The 19,505-nt window shown below is 48.8% G+C and overlaps 1 protein-coding gene across 5 annotated transcripts in view; it reads right to left on the minus strand.

The window, feature by feature from the left end:
* Positions 1-2,727: 2,727 nt before the first annotated feature.
* The window catches only part of MYL4 (myosin light chain 4), a 29,870-nt gene continuing 13,092 nt past the window's right edge, over positions 2,728-19,505 (minus strand). The window contains exons 1-8 of one of the 5 annotated variants that reach the window (XM_036836614.1): positions 14,284-14,363; positions 13,813-13,969; positions 10,905-10,932; positions 6,190-6,339; positions 4,557-4,730; positions 3,994-4,071; positions 3,379-3,423; positions 2,753-2,938 (exon numbers count right to left, since the gene is read on the minus strand). In XM_036836614.1, the coding sequence (XP_036692509.1) occupies positions 3,395-3,423; positions 3,994-4,071; positions 4,557-4,730; positions 6,190-6,339; positions 10,905-10,932; positions 13,813-13,935 (582 nt within the window). In that variant the 5' untranslated portion in view covers positions 13,936-13,969; positions 14,284-14,363 and the 3' untranslated portion in view covers positions 2,753-2,938; positions 3,379-3,394. The other 4 variants (XM_036836612.1, XM_036836611.1, XM_036836616.1 and 1 more) reach the window with 4 other exon arrangements.

A 19,505-nucleotide genomic window follows, 5' to 3' on the forward strand; every position in this document is an offset into this window, starting at 1 on the left:
GACTCCCAAGAGCTTAACTTGGAAAAAATTTCAAAGGCAGGTTGGTGTGTGTCAAAAAATGGGAAAATGTGGGATTCTGGGGACCTGGGCTCATCAGTCATTAGCTGTGACCTTGGGTAAGTCAATTCTCCTCTAAAGATCCATTTCCTCACTGTTACAATTAGCAGGTCTGACTCAATCAGTGGTCTTCTGGCTGTGCTCCAAGGAGCCCAGGTAGAGGCTCCAAGACGCTGGCATCCGGCCCTCATCTCCTCAGCCAGAGGAGCTCTGCTCCCTTCAGATTCATGCATTGGCTTCTGCACAGAATTTAGTTTGAGCAAAAGACTACGGAGCTGAAACAAAGTCTGAAAACCACTGGTGTCAACAACCCCGCTCACAACTACATGAAGATCTCAGGTTTTATGGTTCAACAGTTCTCTCCCAAAGCTGGAGCCCCTCCTCAAGGAAGAAAAGGTACACGTGGGCCTTGGTCTCATCTTCCCAGCCAGACTTCAGATTCTGAGAAGACTGAATTTGGGCTCATGGTTCTCAGCTTCCCATGACAACTTCCTGTTTGGGCTCATGGAATCTCAGCCTTGGCTGGATCTTTATCAATAAAAGATGTTTCACAAAATTCTGTGGCTGGATGCCTTGACAGGGTAGCAGAAAGGTTGTGAGAAGGAGCGTCTAATCCGCCTTGGGTAGTTCTCAGGGTTGTAAGGGACGCCCATCCAGGGGTGACTGGGCCCCTGAGCTCTGGTATGTGTTCTGCTCACATGTGTGTCTTTATTTTTTTAATTTTTTTTTCAAAGGTTCATGCACATGTAATTTTTTTAATTTAATTTTTTTATTTAATTTTTTTATTTAATTTTTTTTATTTAATTTTTTTTTTAAATTTTTGTCTGTGTTGGGTCTTCGTTGTGGTGCGCAGGCTTCTCGTTGCAGTGGCTTCTCTTGCTGTGGAGCGCGGGCTTTAGGTGCGCGGGCTTCAGTAGTTGTGGCACGCGGGCTCAGTAGCTGTGGCTCGCCAGCTCTAGAGCGCAGGCTCAGTAGTTGTGGCGCACGGGTTTAGTTCCACGGCATGTGGGATCTTCCCTGGCCAGGGCTCGAACCCGTGTCCCCTGAATTGGCAGGCGGATTCTTAACCACTGTGTCACTAGGGAAGTCCCCTCATATGTGTGTCTTTAATTTTATTACATGCTCTTTCTCCTTCTTCCCAGCCTCTGGGTTCTTGTCTTTCTCCTTTTCCCACTTGCCTCCCCGCACTCCCCTGCCCTCCCAGCCTGAGGTCTGTGCTCCCTCTGAAGCCCTGACACTTTCCCAGAGTCCTGGGTACGGAGTCCTAGGTTTGAGCAGGGAGTCGGTGAGATGCCCAGAACAAGCAGGGCTGAATCAGGCACCAGGAGCTTTGCTCTCAGGGGAAGAGACACCTAAAGGGCCCACATCAAGATACAAGGATGGGACTTCCCTGGTGGTCCAGTGGTTAAGATTCCGAGCTTCCGATGCAGGGGGCGTGGGTTCGATCTCTGGTTGGGGAACTAGGACCCCGCGTGCCATGTGGCGTGGCCAAAAAAAAAAAAAGATACAAGGACCCTAAACAAAATGTGGTACCTGCACACATACAGTAGAATACTATTCCTCCTTAGAACGGAAGGGAATTCTGACACTTGCTACAACACGGATCAACCTTGAAGACATTATCAAAGTGAAATAAGCCAGTTGCAAAAAGACAAATACTGTATGGTTCCACTTATATAAGCTGTCTAGAGTAGTCAAATGCATGCATAGAGACAGGAAGTAGAGTGGCGGTTGCCAGGGACAGGGGAGAGGGGGAAATGGGGATTTATTGTTTAATGGATATGGAGTTACAGTTTCATAAGATGAGAAAGTTCTGGAGATTGGTTACACAACAATGTAAATATATTTAACACTACAGAACTGTACACTTAAAAATGGTTAAGATGGAAAATTTTATATTATGTGTATTTTACCACAATTTTTTTCTTTTTTTTAAAAAAACGTTTTTTCTATCAGAGTATAGTTGATTAACAATGTTGTGTTAGTTTCAGGTGTACAGCAAAGTGATTCAGTTATACATATACATGTATCTATTCTTTTTCAAATTCTTTTCCCATTTAGGTTGTTACATAATATTGAGCAGAGTTCCCTGTGCTGTACAGTAGGTCCTTGTTGGTTATCTTTTTCTCTTTTTTGGCTGAGCTGCATGGCATGCAGAATATCCTAGTTCCCTAGGGATCGAACCCGCGCCCCTTGCAGTGGAAGGGCAGAGTGTTAACCACTGGACCGCCAGGTAAGTCCCTGGTTATCCATTTTAAGTATAGCATTGTGTACATGTCAATCCCAAACTCCTTAACTATCCCTCCCCCCAACCCTTCCCCCTGTTTACCACAATTTTTTTAAAAAAGAAGAAGAAGCAAGGACTATTTGAGGAGTCCTTGGTATCCCCAGGGCTCAGGTGGCCCTCTTCCTATTTGTCACCTGGACGGGACATAAGGTGGAGAGTGAGCCTTGGAAGGAAATGAAACTCCTCCTGATTACAGCTCCTCAAACTGCAGGCCATTCCTGAGCTCTCTGCTCATGGTTTGGCCTTCATGTTTCTAGATCTCTGGGCTCTGGCCCTTGTCCCCCAGCTCCCAGACACTGCTCATTTCTCTGAGGAATATGCATGAGGCCTCAGGTGACATTATCACACAGACTCACAAAAACCCAGCTCAACTAGTTAATTCATTTAAAAAAGCAACTCAGAGACTGGTTGGAATCAGGGAACTCGGCACAGCTTGCCGGAGCTGTTTATTTACGGGGAGGGCTATGGGCCCATGAGGTCCTCGGGGCTGCGGTGCAGTGGAGAGTCCAGGACTCCAACTCCAGCTCAGTCACTCTGGGCCTCTCGTTAACTCACCTGGGCTAAGGCCATGGGCCAGGCACCTGAAAGAAAGCACTAGATATACTAGTGAGATATACTCTAGATATACTAGAGGGCTCTACCTCACTGTCCATAACCCAGCCCCTGATCACAGACCCCACCCCTACCAGGACGGCACCAAGCCTGGGCAGGAGGGCACAGGGGGTGGTCAGGGAAAGGAGAAAAGAGGAACAGGGTCAAGGGCACCTGGGACCTGGCTCCTCACACACAGGAGCCTATACAGGAGGCCCCTCCTGAGGGAATGGTCTTGCCTTGAGAGACCCCAGAAGAGGCAGGAGGATGTGACTGATGAAGGTCAAGGTCAGGTGCAAAGACCAGGGAGGGCAGGGGGCAGGGCAGGAGGTGACAGGAGCACTAAGAGGGCAGGGGACTGATGGGTGGGGCCAGGCTGTTCTCCACCCCCTGCAGTGCCCTGTGGGGCCCCAGAGGGACCCCGAAGGAGAGGCTGCACTCACCCTGGAGGGGTCTGCTTCACCCAGACATGATGTGCTTGACAAAGGCTGGGAAAGAAGATGGAAATCAGCCACTGCACTTGGCCCCTCTCAGCCCCTTAAACCTCTTCTCCCTGCTCTATACCGCCTGACCTCAAACCTTCCCAATACCCTTTCTTCAGACCATGATTCTTTCCCCCATTTGGGGTTGATGGGGAGAAGGTGGAAGGAAGGAAGAGACATAACCACTGCTCTGTGTCCATTCTCTGTGCTGGTACTTGACACAGATGAAATGAGCTACATTATCTCTGCCAATCCCCGCAACCTTGGGAAAGGGGTCAGCATCACCCCATTGCTCAGATGAGAAAACCAAGGCTCAGAGAAGGTAAGTGACTTGCTCAAGGTCACACAGCTGGTATATCACAGAGCTATCTCCGAAATCCATGCCCCTTGCATTACGCCATGATGTTCACTCCCAGGATAGAAAAAGAGCAATATCCACTGGGAGCTCACCAAAGCCCATGGGGTGCACATATTCCCTAGCTCCTGCATCTGTTCTGTTCTGCAGCACAGCCCAGCCCAAACTGTACCCAACCCCGCATCTCTGCGTGACCGGGGAAGCGCAGCATGAGCCGATACCTTCGTAATTGATGCAGCCATTGGCATCCTCCTGCCCTGCTAACAGCTGCTCCACTTCAGCCTCAGTCATCTTCTCTCCTGGGGCGGGAGGCAGTGGGCACTTAATTACAGATGGGCAAAGGAGGCACAGGCCAAACCCAAGCACCCCCTTGAGTCTGATGGCTCAAGACTTCCTGGATGTAGGAAGTGGCAATACCAAAGCTCCCCCAGAGGCTTTGGAGGGTGGAGCCAAGGGTCTTAAGGCCCTTCCTAGTTCCCAAGGTCTCTCCCTCTGGCTACAGCCACCAGTGGGTGAGCAGACCAGGGCCCCAGTGACTGAGGCAAAGACAAGGACAGGAGCCCTTGGTCCTACCTCTCAGGCCTCACCCCTGCTCAGCCAACCTGCTCTCCTCTCCTTCCCACCCTGCTGAGCAAACCCAGTTGGGGAAGCAAGACAGGCCTGGATCAGGATGTGATCCTCAGGACGCAGGGACCCCCGTGTCTCCCCAACATATGCCACTCGGGCACTTCCCACGCCTCTGTTCCCCCTGCCCTCGGGCTCCACCTGTGCCCAGCTGGCATACCCAGGGTGGCGAGGACGTGGCGAAGCTCAGCGCCCATGACCGTGCCGTTGCTCTCCTTATCAAACACGCGCAGCCCCTCCACGAAGTCCTCGTAGGTGCCCTGCTCCTTGTTGCGGGAGATGTGCTGCAGGATGGGCAGGAACGTCTCAAAGTCCAGCATCTTGGCATTCATCTCTTGCGGCGGGGACGGGGAAGGAAAGGGGATTCGACGTGAGCTCGAGGGAGCAGAGGGTCAGGAGGGGTCTCACCCGGCTCTGCCAGGCTAGCCCGTCCCTGGCAGCACCCAGAGCTCAGCCGCCGCCACTTCTGGGTGGGGCACCCCGTCAGCAATCCCGGAGGGCTCAGAGGCCTGGGAGCCAGGCAGGAGCTGGCTCTGGGCACTCTTCTCAGTGAAAGGACTAGGGCAGGAGGGAAGAGGGACCGTGGCTCCACCCAGACCTCTGAGCTCCAGGTGGCCAGCGGGGCAGGGAGCTGAGGTGGCAGCAGTAGGCTTTGAGGGGCCCCAAGGGCCACACAGCGCAGGCCTCACATTCACAACTTAGACTTCTGACACGTGATAGACTCCCAGTCACAAGGGTAAACTGACAAAATTGCAAAAAGAAAATTCTGCATAACTCCAAATTTGGGTCCCATCACTAGACCACACTGCCTGGAGCAACTCTGAATCAATCATTTTTAAAAATGTGTGATTCTTGTGTGACTAGCACCCTTCTCCCACATTGTCATGTGTTAAGAGCTTTAATTTAATAGAGGTAAACCATTTTTAAATACCCCAAATGTTGGCATTGCTTTCTTTTATAACCCAGGAACCTCCCACAGTGGAAGTGCCCAGATATCTTTCGACCTCTGAGAAGCCCTGCTGACACTGGTAGGCTCCTGGTCCTCTGGCCCTTCTGGCCCACATCCTTCACCCCCCATCGGTGTCTTCACCAGCAAGAGCAGGAGGGGAAGGGGCCAGAACCAAGGAAGGGGGTAGAGCCAAAATGGGGCCCAGGAAGCTTCCAGAGATGGCCCACCCTGGCTGGGGGCTCCTGCCCAGGTCTGCCTGGCCCCGTCCTCTCAGAAGGACATGTGTGTTAGGGCAGCTGTTAACTTGACTGCCATGGTGACAGGTGACATTCACAAATGTTGCCACCTGCACCACTTTCTAAGCTCTCATTCACCAAAATCTATCAAATGCAAACGAGTGAAAGAAGCATCATTATAGAGCTAATCTTGAGTCTGCTCTAATTTATATTAAATGAATAATTGGCAATCCTCAATGATCTAACCATCATTAGAAACAGGACAGCTCAGTGCTGTGACACCTCAACCACAAGTTACTGGTGGGGAAGAGGGGGGAGCTGGCCAGTTATCAGCTTCCCTCCAAGCTTCCCTGTCCCATGTCCCTGGCACCCTCGGTGTCAGAGGAAGACACTGAAGAAGTAGAATGTCGCTTCTGCTCCCCAGGAGCTCCCGCCCTCATGGGGAAAACAAGAACAAGCCCAAGTCACACTTTTCGAGGGTCAACTAAGTGCCAGGCGCTCCCAGGTAATTCTAGCAATGGGAGGAGGGTAACCTGGGGAGGGTAGGTTGGTCTTGAAGGGAGAGAGCCCCAGGGGCGGCGGGGAGACACCACGAGGCCCACGCTGACCTTCCGGCTTGGGCTTGCCCAGGACACGCAGCACCTCGGCGTTGGTGGGGTTCTGGCCCAGGGCCCGCAGCACGTCCCCGCACTGCCCGTAGGTGATCTTCAGCTCTCCAGTCGGGGTCCGGTCAAACAACGAAAAGGCCTCTTTGAACTCTGCAGAGAAAAGACTGGCTGCAGCCCCCGGGGCCAAGGGAAGGCGGTGGCTGGGGGCTGATCCGCCTCAGCGTGGTTGATAAAATATTTCAGTATTTCCCTGCAGCCATCATCCCAGCCGCTCCCTGTAACCCATTCCCACCCCATCTTCTGACAACTAAAGAAGCATCCTGGAGCCCCACGACCTGTTCCAGCGCTGGGCCTGGGATCTCTTCCATCTATCCCTTGTCACATCATTTGAAGTCTCCCCTGCCCCCGCCCCTCCCATCCACCCATCCTTCCCTTTGCAGGTGAGGTGGCTGACTGTTGAAAGAGGCAGGGAAGTGAAAAGAGCGGTGGCTGAGGAGTCAGGATTCCTGGGTTCTCCTCTCGGCTCTGCCAAGCAGCCCAGGCCTGGGTCTCGGTTTCCTTGCGCACGCACAGAAAGTAAGGCTCCACCAACCCCCCCCGCCCCACCTCCCAGTTACTAGGAGTGTCAAAGGAGGTGGCAGTGTGTGGAGGCACTTTGCAAAGTGAAAAGACCTGTTCAAAAGTCAGCTAACATCAGCACTGCCTGTTCCAGGCTGAGAGGGGGCTCCCAGGCGGGACAAGGTGACCTCGTGGAAACAGTCAGCCCGCCCCAGCGCTACCACTGACCCGCAGGTGGCCTCGGGCAAACTCCTAACTCCCATGGGCCCTCTGTTTCTTAGCTCTAAGTAAGGATACAGTGTCCACCTGTGTGGGCAGCTTGGGGGATTACAAAGCACTCCAAGCATGGTGTCTAGCATGTGGTCAGGGAATCAACAAATGCTGGTTATTATTATATTTCCTAGTTCTGGAGCCAGACTCCCAGAAGGTTCCAGGGCAGGTGTCCAAGGGGCAAGGCTGAATGAAGGCACTCCTGGGCCCTTTGCAAAGAACCTTAATTCCTAATCAATTTGGATTCAACCAACTCCTCACTGGGAATAATATGGACTGGGTATGGCATTGAAATTACCTTATGCTACCCGCGAAGAAACGGTTTACTAAGCAGATTAACAATATAAACCTAAGAAGAATGTGTGAACTACTTAGGAGAAAAGCTGCTTTTAATCCTCTCTAAGCACTTTAGAAACACTTATTTCCTTTGATGCTGCATATGGATTATTTACAAATCATTCCACATATCAAAGCAGGTTCCCCAAGACATTTACCTGCCACTCTTTATTAGGCTTTGTATGAATTTCAAAGATATAAAACTGCATGTCTTTCAAATTACTAAATAATTGAGTTCAAATTCTGTTTCCATTGCTTAGTAGCTGTGTGACCTTGGGCAAGTAAATATTTAACCTCTGTAAACCTCTTCTCTTCTATAAATGGCACCTACCTCATAGGGTCCTTAAATTTCATTCAAATACAATACAATAATGAACGTAAAAAACCTTAACTCTGTGTCTTAACACAGAGTAAATTTTCCAACAATGCTGTTAGTAATCTCTTACTGAGTTTAATCCCAATTTTACCACTTAACTGTGTGATCTTGGCCAAGTCACATAACCTCACTGAACTTTGTCCTCTGTCAAAAGGAATAGCATTGACCTCACAGCTTTGTTAGAACAATTTAATTTTTTTTTAACTTTTAAAGCAATTAGCATGGCTTCTGGCACAAATTCATTGTTCAATAAATATGGTAGTTGAATCTGAACTCAGACTTTTTGATCTTCTCCTAATTCATTCAGAAGAGTGAGGGCAAACTTAATAAAAGTAGGAGTCTCCACTTAAAAGAAGAATGATATTTAATAGAAGGATGGAACAGGAGGGAAATAACAAGAATAATGACCTATGATTTGAGCACTTACGGTGGGCCAGGCTCTGAGCTGATAACTTTGCATGAATTATCCCATTCATCTTTACAAAGACTTTATGCTATAGCTATTATTATCCTCATTTATAGGCCACTGCAGATGTGACTTCCAGCCAACTATTAAGGAAACCAAGTGAGGAAGAGGAGGAGGAGGAAGAGGCCTGCTATACCAGCTAATGTTCCAGACTGCTGGGAAGGCTGGTATGCACATAAAAACCAAACACTGAAGTCTAGGATAACTACTAGGAGGAAAATAAGGCCAGTGTGATCTCGAGGTATATGAGAGATGAAGTTCATTGTCCCAGAAGAAACTTCTGAAAGATCTGTGGTAGGGAGCTGCCTGCTAGAGCAGTGAACAATGGTGGTGATCCCTTTCCAGAAGGATATGGAAATATGGACCAGAGAAGGAAGTCAGGACTTAGAAACTAATTCCTATGAGAAAATAAATAAATAAATAAATAAAAGAAATTGGAGCCATATCACCTGGAGATCATAAAGCTAGGAAGGGATCTGATAACTATCTTCAAATAGATGGAGGGTATCTAGAAGATGCTGAATAGAGTCACAGAATTTCTGAATTGAAGAGAACCAAATACCCTCACTTTGCAGATAAGAAAATCCAGGTTTAAAGAAGTGACTTGCTCTAAGTCTCATGGCCAATAGTGGCAGATTTAGGGCTAATATCAAAGTCTCCTGGTTGCTGATAACCTTCTTTCCAGCAAAACAGGAGAAAACCATCTTCAGTTTCACCAAAGAGCAAATGAAGAGATAGGAATAAAATTAAAGCAAAAACAATTCCAATCCAACCTAAGGAACAATGCCTTCAAAGTCAGAGGGATGAAAGGCTGGAATGAGTTAGGCCCCAGCCCTGAAAATCTTCACGGAGAAAAGAGGCAACCAGCTGTCTCAGTTGGCTTTGACCAGGATTCCCATTTGGGAAATGAGAATTTTTTATCATTAGTTGATTTTCTAGTCCTCATGGGTACCACTGTGTTTGTATATACACTGAGTATATATTTAACTAAAATGTATTAAAATTTATTTTAAGAATTTCACAGCACTACAAACTATTGATGGAAAGTGAGTGTCCACAGGGTAATGGAGTCGGACTCAGTTCACTTGTTTCAAAATGCATCTGCCATCTCTCATGCCCTATTGGTGGGTAACTGGCATCACTTTTTTGGAGGGAAACTTGGCAATAACTATTAAAATGCACATATCCTTTGACTCATTGCTAGGAAGATCCCCTGGGGAAAGCATTATTTCCCCCAACTGGAAACAACCTGAAGGTCTATCAATGTGGGCCTGATTGGATTAAAAGGTGCATCCACGTGTGAGAATCTATATAACTATTTAAAAGAATGAGGTAGAACTGTTGGTGTTAAATATAAAAAGATATTTAAATATAATATTAAATAATATGTACTATGTTATACATTGTTAAACCCAAATATATATTAAATAAAAGATGCAGGACAGTATGCACCACATGACTCAATTTGTATAAACTTTACACATACATACATACATACTGGTATAACATTATATATTTTTTTATCAAAGGATACATAGACCTATTAACAATGATTGTTTTGGGGAGAGGGGATCAGTATGAGAGGAAAGCAAGGGGAAAATATTTTTAATTTTCTTTATTTTTAAGTAGTATATGATTTTTTTTTTACCATGTTCATGGATTAGTTTAATTTTTAAAATATAGTCCATGCTTAAAATCAAGGGGTTGAATCAGGTGACCTTTAAAGGTCCCTTTCAAGGTCCCTTTCAATTCCTATGATTTTATGTCCAGGAGGCATTCGGTGGGGGAAACAAAGGGATAAATTGCAGTGAGGGTGGATCCCAGCTGTAAAGTAGATATCACTTGATGAAACATTTCATTCTCAAAACACCAGACTCCTACAGAAGAGGGCTGAGGGGCAACAATTAAGTTGGAGGGCAGGAGGTCTTGAGGCTTGTCTTGAAGCTAATAATACTTATATTAAGTTGAGAAAACAAATTGTCTTCATCAAAGACGGAGAAGGGCTGATGGAGATCACAGGTGGACTAAGGCACCCTCAAGTCACTGCTGGTCCTGCCACCATTAGGGGGTGAGCATCTTGGCAGACTTCAGGATGCAGGGAGAGGGTGCTGGTAACCTGAGGAGGGCTTTCCAATAACAAACCAGAAATGAGGGCTTCTAAATATCTTGGATAGGAGATTATAGAGTGGAGGGAAAAAAAGGCATTTTTGCTGTGCATCTATTATGTTCCAGGCAGTCTGGCAGAGTAGTTCAGAACTGAAGTCTGGAATCAGATTGCCTGAGTTAGAATCCTGGCTCCACCACCAACTGTCTGTGTGAGACTGGGCAAGCCACCCAACCTTTCTGTGCCTCAGTTTTATCACCTGTAAAGTGGGGTGGTGATAGTCCCTACCTCACAGGGTTGTGGTGAGAATTAAAAAAACTAATCCACGTAAAGTGCTTAACTAATAACATGTAGTAGGTGAAAGTGAGCAGAGAACACACCTATACTTGCTATTTTGCATAACTGTTTTCCAGTCACGCCTTTGTGTACCCTGACTCAAAGACGGGTTTGCAATGACGATGATGATGATGGTGATGGTGATGGTGGTGACAGTGATGATGGTGATTGTGATGGTGGTGATTACTATTATGGTGGTGACAACAACTCCTCCCCAGGAAGCGCAACAGAGAGAGTGTGGTGGGATAGGTGGGGTTGCTAGTACTCACCTTCGATCTGGTCAGCAGTGAAGTCTATCTGTGGAGAGAAACACAGAGGAATGAGGGCTGGGACTGCTAAAGCCTTCCAAAGGGAAGCAGAAGCGGCTTCCACAGCAATCTGGTCACCTCCAGCAGACACTGATGAGGACGGAAGGAGACTACGGGCTGAGAGTCAAACACCGGCCTCCTGACAACTAGGCCACAACTGACAGGCTGTCAAATAATGCAGCCTCCAAAGCTCTCTCAGCACCACTTGTTAAGTGATGGCTCCAAATGAGAGGGAAAGAGAAACACTCTGAATAACTCTAGACCCCACACTGACTCCCTATTATAATTCCTTTGGGTCGAATGTAAATTCCGTCCCAGCGGCTGTAAACAGCCCTCGCATCCACCCCTTCAGTCTCTCCCCTTTCTACTTGATGCTGACTTTCAACCCACCTCCTTCAACAAAGCCTTCCCTCACTCCCTCCATCCTAGCCCCTCCTTCGGCACACATCCCTCTCAGGCAGGCCCTGGATGCTTCCTGTTTTCCTGTCATGCCTTTATGTGTACTGTGACTCCGTGAAGCCAGGGTCCTGGCAGGGCAGGGGATTTGCCAGAAAATGCCTGGCATAGAGTAGGCACTCAAAATATATTTGTTGAGAGGAGTAAAGTTTGGGTTTTCCCCCCTAAATTCAAATCTGAGTACAGAAGAAGAAGGTGGAAGGCTCTGAAGATGAATGACAATGAACAAGCATGAGTCATTATTTTAATTTAGGATCTTGCATGTTACTTCATGGTCCTTATCTACCACCACCACCCCCTCAAATCCCCTCTCCGCTGGTGGTGGTAACCAATCCTGGAGCATCTTCTTTGTGTGCCACCATTCCTAGTCTTGATTCTGCTGCTCTGTGCCCATCCGAGGCTGACCTCGTTAATGAGGACCACTGGAGGTGGCCGGAACGAGCTAGGAGAGCAGGAGAGGGGTTACACCGTGTTGGGACGAGAACTGGCTGTGCCCAGGAATGGACTTTGCCGAAGGAGTAAGGGAGGGCTCGTCAGAAAGTTAAATAAACCCCCTAAATGGGGTAAAGGATGCTTTGAATGAACCCTCTGGGGAACGGTGCAGTTTGCCTTACTTTGCGATGCTTTAAGCCCCAGGATTAAACATTGTAAGAGAAATTAGTATAACAACATAACATCTGAATATATGGTCATAACCACACACATTGGGCTTAAGTTTACTTTTGCTCTATTTTTTTTTCTTCCCTCCCTCCCTCCCCTGCTCTATTTTTGAGCAAAGAATCTTCTAAGCAAAGGAACTGGGTAAAGTATAATAATAGTGAAAATAGTCTTCATGAAAAATACCTAATTTTTTTTTCCACTTTAAAGCAATTTCAACAACTCCCAGAACCGGAAAATCCAGACATGGAAAAGAGAATTGCAACCAGATGTGAGAAATTGGGGAAGGTGGGTGTATGGAGGGAAGTGAGAGGCCAAAGAGAAGGAACTCGGATGATACCACTAGGCAGCTCTTGTCCAGACTAGGCTGTCCGAAGGGAACAGTGCGTTATCAGAACAAATCAGAAATCCAGGTTTCCTGAAGGGGGAGATCGTCAGCTTTTCTTGCTAGGCTTTGCCCAGAGAGGGAGCAATGTATGACCTAGAAAACCTTCAGGTACTTTCAAGGTCTTACCCTGTGCCTCAGTTTCCCCAGAATGTCCCATCTCTTGGCCAAGCCAGTTCTGCTTAAATTCCGCCCCTTGTAGGGACTACCATAGATCAACCCCAGGGTTCTGGGCACAGTGGCAGGGTCTCCCAGGGCTGTGGGTACCAGGAAGTATCCTGAGAGAGCCAGGGAGGGTCATCCAGTTAGAGCTCTGGGGGCTAGTTTCTCTTCCTCTTTGTCACAGAACCAGGTCCTGAGCTCTAATTTTGATCTGATTCCTCACCACCCCCAGCCCTGCCCTGAGGCTGATATACCCAAGGGCCCACCACTCCCAACCTGCTATTAATAGCCCTTCATACCAGTAGCCACTTGACCTCTTACATTCTGGTGCCAAAGCTTAAAACTGCTTCAGTCTCCAGAGGCCTCTGACCCCCTCCTTCATTGGCCCATCCCCTCCCCGTTCCATTCCTTAAGCAGCTGGGCCAGATAGCTGGGAGGCCTAAAATGACTAGTCAGCAGGCAGGGTCTACACCAGCTCCAAGGAGAGGAGCCTTTCAGGGCGAGGGGAGCGCGGTGGGGCAGAGAGGGAATAGGGCTGCGGCGGCAGTGGGAGCCTGGCCCAGCGCCCACACCAGGTTAGAGAGAGGGTCTCGGCCTGGGCTAGGCTAGGCCACTGCATGCTCCAGATAGGAGCCCAGGCTAAGGGCACAGAAGGAGGGGTCCACCTGGGTGGGGAAGAGGAGAGAGAAGCAGGCTCTTCTCATCTTATCTAGGGCCTCCCTGCCCTCACCACCCACCCAGTGCAAGTGTCTTTGCAGGTGAAGCCTTCCCCAGACCCCAGCACCCAGAGAGCAGGGCTCCCTCGCTCTTTATATCACCTACTCCCATTTACACCGGAAGTTATCATTCTGTGTCTGTTCTCCATAAGAAATCACACAGTCTTTTTTACTTCACTATGGTGGTCCCCACAGTGCCTTAAAGAAAGTTTAGGTGGTTGGTTGGTTGTACCTCCCTGACATTCCCAACTTTGCTGGGCAAATTTGGGATGACAGAGCAGGGCTTCCTCAGACAGAGCAGAAAAGCCTGCAATCCAAAATAGCCCTCACCAGCCCCAGCACCTGCTCCACGCCCCATGGGACTGTGAGTGGGGGATGGACACCGCAGCCCTCACCGCGGTCCAGCCTCCATGAAGGAGATCTCTGGGCTCCAGGGCAAAGAGGACCCTGAATGTCATGCCCACCCCCATCCCAGTGGCTGAGGCTCACTTACCTTTATACTCTTGGGATCAAAGGCAGGTTCCTTGTGGGGCTCAGGAAGTGTGGCAGAGGCCAGGGCTGGGGCTGAAGCTACCTTGGCCGCTTCCTTCTTAGGCTCAGGCTTCTTGGGAGGCATGTTGTCTTGTTGGGCTCTTCCGCAGAGCTGGAACCTAGGAAGGAATCAAGAGATGCAGCGCCCAGGAGATGAGACGGGAGACTGGGCTGCCTCCCGCCCCTTTTATCCTGGGCAGGAGCCCCCACGGAGGGGCTGGGTGATCGCAAGAGCAACTGCTGCTGACTATAAAAGGAAGAAACACCAGCAGGGTACAGCTGACAACTGTGCATTGTCACCAGGTTTGGGGCTACCGGCCCCCTCCCCCTCCCCCTCCCCCCACACCTCACACTCCTCATGACCTCCACCTCTGGGTCAGGCTGACCCCTTCCTGCCAATCAGTGGACACCCAGAGGGGCCAGGGAAACAGACCCTCTCAAAAATGCCAGAGTCCAGCCAGAGAGATGAGCTGACTTGAGCAGTTGATAATCCTCACACAAAGCCCAGGGGAGGGCGAGGCTTTTTTTAGTCCCTCCTGAACAGAGGCAGCCCACTGCACATTCCTTTTAAGCCAAGATCCTTTAAGCTGAGAGCCACTCTGGGGCCTCAGCTCTGCCCTGAGGTTCAACTCTCCGGCCTGGCACCCTGAAGCAACAGCTGGTCCGGACAGCTCACACTGTCCCACACCCTCCCAGTCCACCGGGTAAAGCCCTGCATCTCCCAGAGCAGGCTCCCCGGGAACTCCACAGACCTCAAATCCCTGGGTCCACCCCACAGCTTCATTCATTCAACAAATATTGAGCACATAACTTGTGCCCAGTGGAGCCAGGGTAAGAAGCAGAGAGGTTGGCTGAAAGTCGATGAGACTGAAGGTCAGGAAACTTGGGTCTCATTTTTATATACTGTACCTCTAACTCATTCTGTGCCCCCTGGATGTGTGTGTGTGTGTGTGTGTGTGTGTGTGTGTGTGTGTGTGTGTGTATAGTACTTACTGTGTATCAGGCACTGGTAGTTAAGTGCCATTCACACAAAATCTCCTTAAATCTTCACTGCAGTCCTATAAGGTAGATATTATTACTCCCATTTTACACATGAGGAAATTGAGACTAAAACTGGTCAAGTAACAAGGCCACTCAGCTAATTAGCTATAAACTGGGATTAGAACCCAGGTGTGTCTGATTCTAAAGTTTGTGCCTGAATCATTGATATTATAATCCCATGGGGGGGGGGGGACACATATATATTTGTGGGTTCATCAGATAGGTCAGGATGAATACCATTAAAATGTTAACAGGAAACACCCCAAAGGACACAAAGGGTAAGGACAGGAGGATGACAGCAATTTGCAGTTTTTACTTTTTTCACTTCCTGTATTAATGGAAGTCTTTACAACGAGCATGTACTGTTTTTATTTAAAAAAAAAAAAGTTGAAAGTCAAAAAAAAATGTTCAGAAAAACAACAACAAAAAGCTTCTCCACTGCACAGAATTGCTTTGAACTGAATTGTATGGCTCTACATTTCAGAGGTTGAAGAGAAATAAAGCTGAGAGAAGCAGAAAAGTCACTTTGCCTTTCTAGGTTCACTTTCCTCTCCCATAAAACAAGATTGCTAGGGACTTCCCTGGCCGTCCAGTGGTTAAGACTTCAGCTTCCAATGCAGGGAGTGCAGGGTTCCATCCCTGGTGGGCGAACTAAGATCCCACATGCCTCGGGGCCAAAAACACAAAACATAAAACAGAAGCAATATTGTAACAAAGTCAATAAAGACTTAAAAATATACATTAAAAAAAAACCAAAAGAAACCCCAAGATTGCTAGACCACAGAACGCCTGGTGCCGTGGAGCCCACATCTGCCCATTCTCTGGGTTCCCTAAGCACAGGCTCCAGGTCCCACATCTTTCAGAGCCAAAAGGGCCCTTAGAGATCGTCTCATCCCGTCTGGTGTGACAGGTGAGGAATCTAAGGCCCAGGAGACCTCGGAGCTACCGCGAGACGTTCAGCTCTTCACAGGCGGAGCTGCGCCAGCTAAGCCCGACTGCTCGTGTGCGGTGCTCCTACCCCACCCTGCCCGTCCTGGACCCTATACGTGCTCTCACCGCTGGCGAGCAGAGAAGCCTTCAAAGAAAACTGAGGCAGGAAAGGGGGGCAGGTCTTGCCCAAGGGGACCCTAGAGCAAGACCAGGACGCAAACCCTAGGCCAGTCCTGGTCCTGGGCTGGTCCGGCAGCTCCTTGGCTCTTTCCCCCTTCCCCCTTCCCCTCTCCAGCCTTCTCTTCCTTCTGACTCCTCGTCCCCTGCTCCCGCGTGCCTCTGCTTCCACCCTTCAGTATTCTTCCTGGGGAAGTACTACCTCCTTCCCCAAGGGGGTTGGGAGCTCAGTATGTTGGTGATGAGGAAGGAGGAAAGAGGAAGCCCAGCCTCTCCTCTTTCTCTACCCCCACCCGCATCCCCTTCCTGGACGAGGTGCAGAGATACCCACAGTGTAGAAAGCTGCAGGCCAGAAGCTGCGAGAGCCAGACACTACTAGTTCTGACTGTCAGTCGCTTCCCCTCTCTGGGCCCCAGCTTCCTCATCTCTAAAGTGAGAGATAATCAGGAGCTTTCAGTGTGTTCAACAGACACCTAAGGCTTCCTTAGCTTGCTTCTGGCTGTCAGGGACACAGAGGGGCCAGGTCTTGGGGCTCCCCCATCCCCTGCCACTTCAAACAGCACCACTCCTAGGTGTTTTATATACTGGAGGTCCCATGGTCATTTCGTAAGAAATAGTTCCATGGTTTAAAAGTTCAAAAATAACCAGTGAATGAGATGTTGAATAGAAAAACAAGGTATTCTAATCATTCTGTGAAGAAATATGATCCCCAAAAGACAGGCAGCTGTAACTCTGTCCTTTCCTTTCTTTTCTTTTTCTTTCTTTCTTCTTTCTCCTCTTTTTTTTTTTTTAATTCTAAGGCAAAACAAAATATCCAGACTGCTTGGGAACAGAGCTCTGAGGTTAGAAAACTGGGAATGCAGAATGGGGCTGGGGATCTGAAAACATGGAAAGAGTGTGGACTTTAGAGGCAGACAAGCATAGGTCTGAATCCTGGTTTTGCCATTTCTAAATCTTGGGCCCAGGACCCTCAGGACCTTTAACAGTACACATTTCCTTCTCAAGTTGTGAGATTTGTATGAAATAATGTTAGTTAGACACCACAAACCATCTCTGGCATATAGGAAACAAACATAGCTGTCAATTTCACTTTGTTTTCCGAGCCAGAGGAAGCTAGAGGTGTGCTCTGGTGTCTCAGGTTTCCCGGAAGGAACACCAGGAGAGGGGCCCGCAGGAGGGAGGGACGAGTAAGGTGGCCGTGGCTAACTTGACTGTAAGGTGTGGGTTTAGGAAGGAGAAAGAGGTGGAAGGGAACGGGGGAGGGGAAGGGCGGCCGCTGGGTACCCACAGTGTGAAATATTTGTGGCTCAGAAAGCATGTAACTGGTCCCTGGGGCCCAGCAGCCTGCCTGTCAGCGACACTCAGACGAGGAACCTGCCTGCCTGAAACCTCAGTGGGGGAGGAGATGCTCCTCAAATCAGTTTCTGATTCTCTTTAAGCAACCCCAGCTAAAAAAGTGGCTGGCACTTCAGAAGCTACTAGAGGAGAGCTGTGGTTTCCCTGAAGGAGCTGTGTCGAGAATCAAGATACCTGACACTAGCCTTGTTATTACTAAAACCCATGATGCCCACAGTTCATGAGACCCCCAAGAACTGGAGTCAGAGCTTTCACTTTCACTTTCTGCTTCACGGCCACTGACTTTCACCTTCCAATTTCATCCACCTGGAGTACCCTTCACAGGACCTAGGGCAGGGTTGACCAATCAGAGCAAAGGAAAAGTAGAGAGACGGAAGGAAGAGGCAGAAGTATAAAGAGGCAAGCATAGTAGCAGGTACTGGTAGCCTAACTACTGCCTCTGGGGAGGCATCGAGTGGTCCCCAGCCAGAGCTGCTCCAGCCACTTGAATGCTGCCACTGGAAGAACCTCACACTCAGTAGATGGAAAACGCAGAACAGAAATTCACACCAATCAGCTTACACCACATGTCAAATCTGGACAAACGCACAGAAGAGAACTGACATCAGCCCTCCTTTGGGCTGGGCTTCCACACACTCACACGTCCTCCTCCCTTCACCTCTAACCATGTAGGGCCTGTGTCCTGCCTGCCTGGGATCAAATGATGCTGACAGCATGCCTGGCTGTTAATGCTTTGTTCTCTTCACCTCCCCCCACCTCTTCCGGCCAGTGTCTCATAAGCTAGACATAATGGGGCAAAGCTCTGGCCAACACTGCATGTATATGTCTCTGTAGAGGACACTGGGTAAATCGGGCTCTGCCGCAAGGCAGAGGTTAAGAGGGCCCACTCAGGAGTTAAGAGTTCTGGGTTAGAGTCCTGATTGATTTGTCCATTAGGCAAGCTAGTTAACTTCTTTCTGTCTCAGTTTTCCCGTCTGTAAAATGGGGCTGCTAATATAACCTCACAGGGTGATTGTAAGGATTAAATGAGTTAATACAGATGCTACACTTAGAGCAGTGTCTAGCACAAAGCAAGTAATCAAAATCCTTAAGCTTGACTGAACCGGTGTGACGGCTGCCCCCTCTCCCAAGGTCAACGGCGAAAGAATTATAAACAGAAAACACCAAGAAATGAAGAAAACTGTGAGATACCCCTTGGGTGAAGGGGGGGCCCTGTTTTGAACTGGTGTGGTGTGTGGTAAAGGGGTGGCTTTGGTTTACGGCAGGAGGTGGCCAGGCATGGCTGTGGAATGATAAAAAAAAGAAGAGGATCTCTGGGGTTCTCATCTGTCTTTTCCTCCGCCAGTGTCTTAGAACAAACAGTCATGTGCCATCACCTTCATGACTCAAACCGCTGATCCAGGTGCTGGTAAGAGTAACATCAGGGCACTGAAGACGCACTGTGCTTGTGAGGAGCCAATAAAAAATAGGAGGGGAAACTGAACTTTGGACAGTTGTTTCCCTTCCTCATCCCCTAAACTCTCATAGCAGGAGAGCTGCAATCTAAGAAGTACTTCCCCTAAGGTTGCTTCTCCCTTGGAAGGTGGGGGCAAAAGGTGAAGCCCTGACATGAGGAGTTATTTAGTGAGGTTGGGTCTGACTGACTTGGGAGTTTTGGTGCTTGGGGTTCTCAGTCTTACGGCTCATTCAACCCTGACCCTCACCCCCTGAGCTAAATGGCACTTGTACACATTGCTGAACAGAGCAACCTACATGCCCATGGGCCAAATAACAAGACAGGTGAGGAGCACAACTAATTCAGATGGATACAACCCACTTGATTACAGATTGTACCTTAAGTAGAAAGATGACAACAGATAGACCAAGATTTTAAAAGTAGCATAATAAACATGCTAAAAGAGATAAAGGAACATATTACCAATACGACACCAGAACAAGAAAACATAAAGAAGAACCAAACAGAAACATCACATACAGAAAATTATAATAGTTGAAATAAGAGGGACTTCCCTGGTGGCGCAGTGGTTAAGGGTCCGCAGACCAGTGCAGGGGACATGGGTTCGAACCCTTGTCCGGGAAGATCCCACATGCAGCGGAGCAACTAAGCCCGAGCGCCACAACTGCTGAGCCTGCACTCTGGAGCCTGCGAGC

This window comes from Balaenoptera musculus, chromosome 20, assembly GCF_009873245.2.
Source record: "Balaenoptera musculus isolate JJ_BM4_2016_0621 chromosome 20, mBalMus1.pri.v3, whole genome shotgun sequence".
NCBI lineage: Eukaryota > Metazoa > Chordata > Mammalia > Artiodactyla > Balaenopteridae > Balaenoptera > Balaenoptera musculus.